General features: G+C 35.3%; 1 protein-coding gene and 1 long non-coding RNA gene across 2 annotated transcripts; both read left to right on the top strand.

Moving 5' to 3' along the window:
* Positions 1-624: 624 nt before the first annotated feature.
* Positions 625-1,340, top strand: LOC108841615 (uncharacterized). The gene is made up of 2 exons (XR_001948158.2): positions 625-695; positions 1,140-1,340. It is a non-coding gene; the product is annotated as an uncharacterized LOC108841615 (long non-coding RNA).
* A 739-nt stretch (positions 1,341-2,079) lies between these two features.
* On the top strand, positions 2,080-3,484 carry LOC108817119 (SUMO-conjugating enzyme UBC9; the record flags this gene model as incomplete). The annotated part of the gene is given in 5 exon segments (XM_018589729.2): positions 2,080-2,256; positions 2,378-2,460; positions 2,858-2,985; positions 3,111-3,215; positions 3,390-3,484. Coding segments are annotated over 4 exon segments (398 nt in total), but the record flags the coding sequence as incomplete, so codon positions are not given.
* Between the last annotated feature and the right edge of the window lie 3,535 nt (positions 3,485-7,019).

Raw genomic sequence — 7,019 nt, forward strand, 5'->3', positions numbered from 1 at the left:
AGGGTAGTACCAACCCATAAAAAATTTTAAAAGCCCTAACCCAAAAGTTGTAACTGTAAATCATATTGGGGTTTATTTGGGTTTGGATTAAAAAAAAGGGGTTTTAAGAGGATTGAGCCCATTTTGATTTCAGTTTCTTCTTCGTTCTTTGTTGACGTCGAAAACTTTTCGACGAGAAGCTTCTACTTCGTTTTCGATCTCATCTCCTATCTCTCTCTCGCTTCTGGGTTTCAACATCTCATCTCCGATCTCTCTCTTCCTTCTGGGTTTCATCATCTCTTTGTTCGTGGGTTTCATCATCTCAGCTTCTCTCTCCGATCTCTCTCTCTCCGATCTCTCCCCATCTCGACGCTCGACACTGTGAGTTTCATCATCTCAGCCTCTCTCTCCGATCTCTCTCTTCGATTTGATTCTTATCTCCTCCGATTTGGGTTTCAAGTATTCATGTGTGTTTGATTTGTTTTAGATCCTTACTGGCGTTTGTGTGTTTAATTTGTTTCAGGATCTCTCAGGCTTCTCCATAGCATCTCAAAGCTCTCTTCTCTGATTGAGGTAACAATCATGTGTGTTTGATTTTTAGAATGGGTTTTGGGTTCATCTTTACATCTTTGAGAATGGGTTTTGGATTTTTTTGATGATGAAGATGATGATGCTGCAAAAAGTAACTCTGAAGTTGGAGATTCTAGCGCATGAAGGTAAATCTTTGCTACTTAGTTTCTGTTTTTCTGTATGAACTAGTTTGATGACTTGTTATGCGGTTCTTGTTAAGTTCATTACTGCTTATATAAGTCTTCTTAAGAGTGTCTTTAGTGTGTCATGTTCTCGAGTGTGATTCTGCGTTGGAACTTATGTACTTGTGTGATTCTGCGTTGGAACTTGTGTGTGCTTAAACTAAATAGGGTTGGGTTACTTGTATATGCTGTGTACTTGTGTGTGCTTGCTTCTGGTTTTGTGGTCCAGTGTGTGCTTGCTTCTGATTTTGTGATCTTGTGATGCATCTTGAAGTATCTGTCTAGTTCACAGACGTGCATGTATTAGTTTAATAGTCTCGGTCCGGTTAAGCATATATACAAGACGTGTATGTATTTGTAACTTGTCATATGCTCTGTTTGATATATATTCTTTTTTGGCAAATACAGATCTTCAACGAGCTGGTTGCTGGCATATAAACTTGTCTAGAGAGTAAAGCTGGTTGCTGCAGTCTTTAACGAGCAAAGAATATGTGAAAGACTTTGTTTATTTGAATATGAAATTTCTTGCTATTTATATGACTCAAAGCTTTTAAACTTATTTTGTGACAATCAATAATGTGAAACTTCTTACTATTTATATGACTCAAAGTTTTGATTTAACTTTATTTGATTTAATTTTCATATAATTTTGTAAGAAATTACAGAAAAAATATGTTTACATAAAAAAAATTAAAGGGTTCAAAATGGGTTAAAAAGGGTTTAGCCCTAATACAAATAATATGATGGGGTCTAAAAGGGTTAGGGCCACTTTGGGTTGGGCTTAAACTAAATAGGATTGGGTTGGGTTGGGCAACCCAATACAACATCCCTAATTACCGTATAGCGCTTAAACGCCGTCTAGACGGGCGCCTATACCGTATTTTAAAACACTGTTTCCAACCAAACCAAATTTCCTTTACTAATATGAGACACACAACAAAGAAAACCCCAAATTTAATCAGAAAATGCGAAGAAATCAAACAAGGCCTCTCTTATGAGGTACCTGAAAGGAAAGCTCATCATGGTCACATCAACCACTGATTGACCTTTGCAAAAACCATGGGAATCTTTGAAAGCAAGGAAATGGACGCCAAATGGTCACTACAATTCTCAGCCGTCGGATCCACACGACTTATTAACACTAAAAACGACGACGTCGCGTCCTGATGTGAATGGAGCAATCGGCGCCACATGATACGAACCAAGCGCGTTCTTTTTTAATAAAACTTTTGATTCCGTAAGTGCAACGCTAAGTTAGGCCCACCCAAAAAACAATATTATAATTATTAGTATCTCCTCTAATAAGCAAAAAAAAAAAAAAGAAGAATAAAGCAGAGTCCCTCCCACTGAAAGAAAAAAAAGTAAAATCAACGAAGCAGAATATTTTCCTCAACCCTATTTATTGTGGGTCGCGACCCACAGAGAGAGAGAAGAGAAGAACCATTTACAGTTTCCTTTCTCTCTCTTTTCTTTTCCTAAATAACGAAGAATCTAAAGCTAAGAAGCTGAACCAAAAACGTGAAAGGTATTAGCTTTTGTTGAATCTTTCCGTGGTAACGTATGACTGATTAGCTGTGTGTATTTTTTTATATTTATTTATTGCATCTCTGACCGTTTTGTTTTGTTGATTGTGGGATCGTAAAAAGGTGATTATCGGGGATGGCATCGAAACGGATATTGAAGGAATTGAAGGATCTGCAGAAGGATCCTCCTACTTCATGCAGCGCAGGTGTGACTTTACGATTCGATTTTTATTTTTTGGTTGCTCATCTGCCTGATGATGTTGATGGATGGATGGATGGATGGATCCTTGGCTTTTTTTGTTCTTCTCTTTTGCTCTGGTTTTGATATTATTGATCTCTCTCTCTCGTGTTGCTTAGATCTGAATCATGTGTTCGTCTCTCTGATTTCGTTTTTGGTTGGTTTTGCGTAAAATTCAGCTGAGATTTATAAAATCTAACAGATGAGGTTCATCATGATAATAATAACCCTTGTTTTTGATTTTAGCAAAGTTTCAAACTTTATTTAATTGGGGTTACTTGTCAGTTAGATCTGGTTTCAGTTGTGACTTTTCTGGGATGCCATCTTAAAAAGTCATCTTCTTTTGTTTCCTTAATTTTGGACAGGACCGGTGGCGGAAGACATGTTCCATTGGCAAGCGACGATAATGGGTCCATCCGACAGCCCTTACTCTGGCGGTGTTTTTCTTGTTACCATTCATTTCCCTCCTGATTATCCTTTTAAACCTCCCAAGGTTACTTCCCTTCCTTTCACTACTACTCTCTATCGATGGCATTGCATGTTGTGCTTTCTTTAGTTTCTCATATGTGTGTCTGGTGGTGTGCTGTGACCCCAAAAAAATAAATGAAAAAATTGTAGGTGGCTTTTAGGACTAAGGTGTTCCATCCAAACATCAACAGCAATGGGAGCATCTGCCTCGACATCTTGAAGGAGCAGTGGAGTCCTGCCCTCACCATTTCCAAGGTTTTTTCTCTTTTCTTTTCTTATCTTACTTCCTATGTTTTTCTATCTTATTTATATGAGATCCATAGAACAGCAGCTAGATGGGGCCAAAAAGTAATAGTCCATGCTACAAATGAAAAAACTTAACTTGCTTTTGCATCAAACTGAGATCAGTGTATTCATATGCGTGTGTAGGTGCTGCTGTCGATCTGTTCGTTGTTGACGGATCCAAACCCGGATGATCCTTTGGTTCCGGAGATTGCTCACATGTACAAGACTGACAAGAACAAGTACGAGTCTACTGCCCGTACCTGGACTCAAAAGTACGGAATGGGCTGACCACTCTCCCCCCCGCAAGGACTTGCCCCTTCCTTTTAATAACCTAAAAGAACTCTTCTCATTTCCGTGTAATCATATTTATAAACTTTTCTGTCTTATTAAAAAAAAATTGTGAAGACTGAGATCAGTAAGAAATCGCATGATCTCCCATTTTCATTTAAATCTCATGGAATTTGTAAACTTTAAGTCCATCCCTTTCCCATTTGCTCTTTATTCTCTGTGTTCTTCTACTGAATGATGGGCTTTTCCATTGGAGCTGAAATAAACTTAAAGCAACGAGCAAGAATTCCGAGAAAGAAAACATAAACAAAAGAGAGCAACGAGATTGACTACACCAGCTCAGCCTCTCCAGAGAACCAGAGCATTCGAGAAGTTCTAGGTTGAGGGCAAAAGTAACCTTGATCACGGATTTGGTAAAACGCCAAAAGCCTAACAAATATTACATGCGAAAGCCAATTTGCATCGATAGAAAAGAAAAGATAGGCCACATTTTCGCAAAAAATGGAACTCAAGAACAAGATCACTTACTCAACTTGAAGACAACCTTGCTAATAGTGTCTTACCATTGAATTATTTTCCCTATCTTCGACTTTTTTCTTGTTGTGTTTGATTTAGGTGTCTTCCTCTTCAGTTTGTACTGGACTTTTGAATGTTATTGTTTGTATATTTTTTTCTTTACGAGTTTATTCGTTATGAATATATGTTTTGGCCTTTAACCATTCACCTAGATATACTAAGATATAATCCGGCTTGCTTAATTTCCAAGTTGAGGGATTGTATCATTTCCTATGAACTTTTTTTTTCTGAACGACATTTCCTATGAACTTCAAATCGTGATATCTAACTCTACGAGCGAGAAACTAGTTTTCATTCTTTTTTTTGCAAATCCGAGTAAGGAACATACATCCATATTGATCAATTCTAAACCGTGATTAAGCCATTTAATCTTATGGTTTCGTGTTTGTAAACAATGTACTATCCCTCATAGCAGTGCTGCAAGTTATGGCTGAAAAGCATTGCTGATTCTGAAAACTCAAATATCAAATCTTTTGCGTAAGTATAACGGATTATCCTAAAAATATCCCACAAAATCACTATTTATATCAAAGTCCACTAAGACTTTATCATATTATATCAACCCATTCTAACCGGAGGAATGCTTCATGTACCACATACATGAAAAAATATTTTAAGAAGTCTTTTTTGTCCACCATAAGAAGTCAAAATATCAATTTTCAAGAAAAAATGGCAATACTAATACTCCCTCCGTTTCGAATTAGATGTCGTTTTAGAGCAAAATTTTTGTTTCAAAATAAGTGTCGTTTTATGATTTCAATACAAAAATTATTGACTTTTTATTCTAAATTATTTTTATATTGGTTGAAATTTGGTTAGATGTATTGGTAATGATATTTTTATCTAGTAAATATACAAACTTAAATATTTTATTAATCTGTGTGTCAAAGTCTATAACGACAAGTAAAATTAAACGGAGGGAGTAACTCCCAATGCAACACAAACAAGTTGAATAAACCATTATGAACCATTTTATAAAGGATACTATAGTACTCCCTCCGTCCCACTTTAAGTGATGTTTTAGGTTATTGCACATAGATTAAGAAAATATATATTTTTATGTAGTTTATCTTGGTAACATAAAAATACATTAAATAAAACTAGTTTTACCAATAATAAAAAATTACAGTATTTTATAATTGGTCATAAAATTCAAATCATATTAAATTCTACCAAAATTAGTTAGAACATCACTTAAAATTGGACAAAATAAAAACTCTAAAACACCACTTAAAGTGGGACGGAGGGAGTATTCTATAAGAATCATAACCTTTTTTCAAATCTAGCTAACGGCTCAAGGCTTTTTAATTATTGTTATATAGCCGAACATACAAATGCCTGAAAACTTGTATATAGTATATAACTTAGCAAAAGAATGATTTTAATTTTGGATGGTAGAGGTCGTGCCCAGGAGAGCATGGTGAACGCCAGGCTCCTTATTAAATTAGATTAATAAAAATCCTTGACGCTGAAGAAAGACCTTAATTACAAGACGAGTTTCGAGATTACCAATCTCCCATTGTCTTAGATGAATATGAGAATCGTAACCTTGCTGGCCTCCGCTCAATGTGTTTCACTTTCATTTATTGCTGGAAGTTGAAACCGTATAAATCAAAGACTCCTGTTGAAAAAAAGTAGTAATAAAACGGCTTCTTCGTTTCCAAGTAAAAATGTAAAATATAATCAAACCTTAAAAGTGTATAGTGATCACTATGTACCTTTTAACGACTGTCAAAATATAATCATAAAAATACACTTAACAAACGTTTACTTTATTATCAGTACGCGCTTTGTCAACTAAGTAGTGCTTAGAAAGGAGTATTATCTAAATAAACATGTTGATGATAGTTATTTTCTGAAAGTTGGCATATAGTTGATAATAGTTGTATACATCAAAAACTATTTTGAATTATTGGCTTTGCTGCATGTTTCATGGCAACCGTACGAAGGTGACTCTCCACTTGTTATCCCAAGTTTTGCGGATTTTCCAGCATAAACAAATACAGATTAGCCTTGCTATATCTTTCTGAATTCTCTATTTATTTTTGTAATACATTTTAATTTGGTTATCATTATACATAATAATACAATCACTAAAACGTATGTACGAAACTTTGACTACTAACTTTGTTGGTGTACGTTTGACAATATGAACATTGTTTTTTAAAGAAAGAGGTTAAGGATAAATATTTAAACTATATATTAGATTTACACAATAAGAGAACAACATTTCTTGCTTGTTAACCAAGACTGTCGACGAGAATGACTTGAATAGTACTCACGAGTTGCGACCACGTAGCTTCTGCTCCAAGACATACATTAACTTGGGAAAACTCAAAACTCACATGGTATCGTTAACTTGTTTATGATAAATAATTACTCAAGCGGTGAGCTTCTCAAGTCTTTAATTGTCCATTAAAGTTCGAGCTTATAAATTCTTAGTTTAAAGCTATGCACCAAGACCAACGAAATATATAAGTATAACCCATTAATGGTGATAAAGCTTTCAACGTTTTGCCATTTTGAAGGGAGGCTCTTCTTTTTAGAATGTATTTTTCTCCTTAATTTTATGTGAACCAAGTCTCTTTCATTTCTATGTGGATTCTTCGTAGATATACCGTCCATACTCCATATGCACGTATTTAAATTAGCTCTGTGCGTAACGTAGTCTGTAGCGTAACCTTTTTAGTAGCTATTCCGTGTCACCGATTAACAGTGATCATTATGTTTTTATTGTTAACTGGCGTAGCAAGAAAAACTAATGTGTTGCATACATACATACATATATATATATATATCGATCACCTTATATATGCTACAGATTTTAGGTCCGTTCATGCGATACTCCGTTGTGGTTAGCAACAAAATTCGAGATCCAAACGATTGTTGCGGTTTATGTTCCATCATCCT

The sequence above is a fragment of the Raphanus sativus genome, chromosome 2, assembly GCF_000801105.2.
Source record: "Raphanus sativus cultivar WK10039 chromosome 2, ASM80110v3, whole genome shotgun sequence".
Lineage (NCBI taxonomy): Eukaryota > Viridiplantae > Streptophyta > Magnoliopsida > Brassicales > Brassicaceae > Raphanus > Raphanus sativus.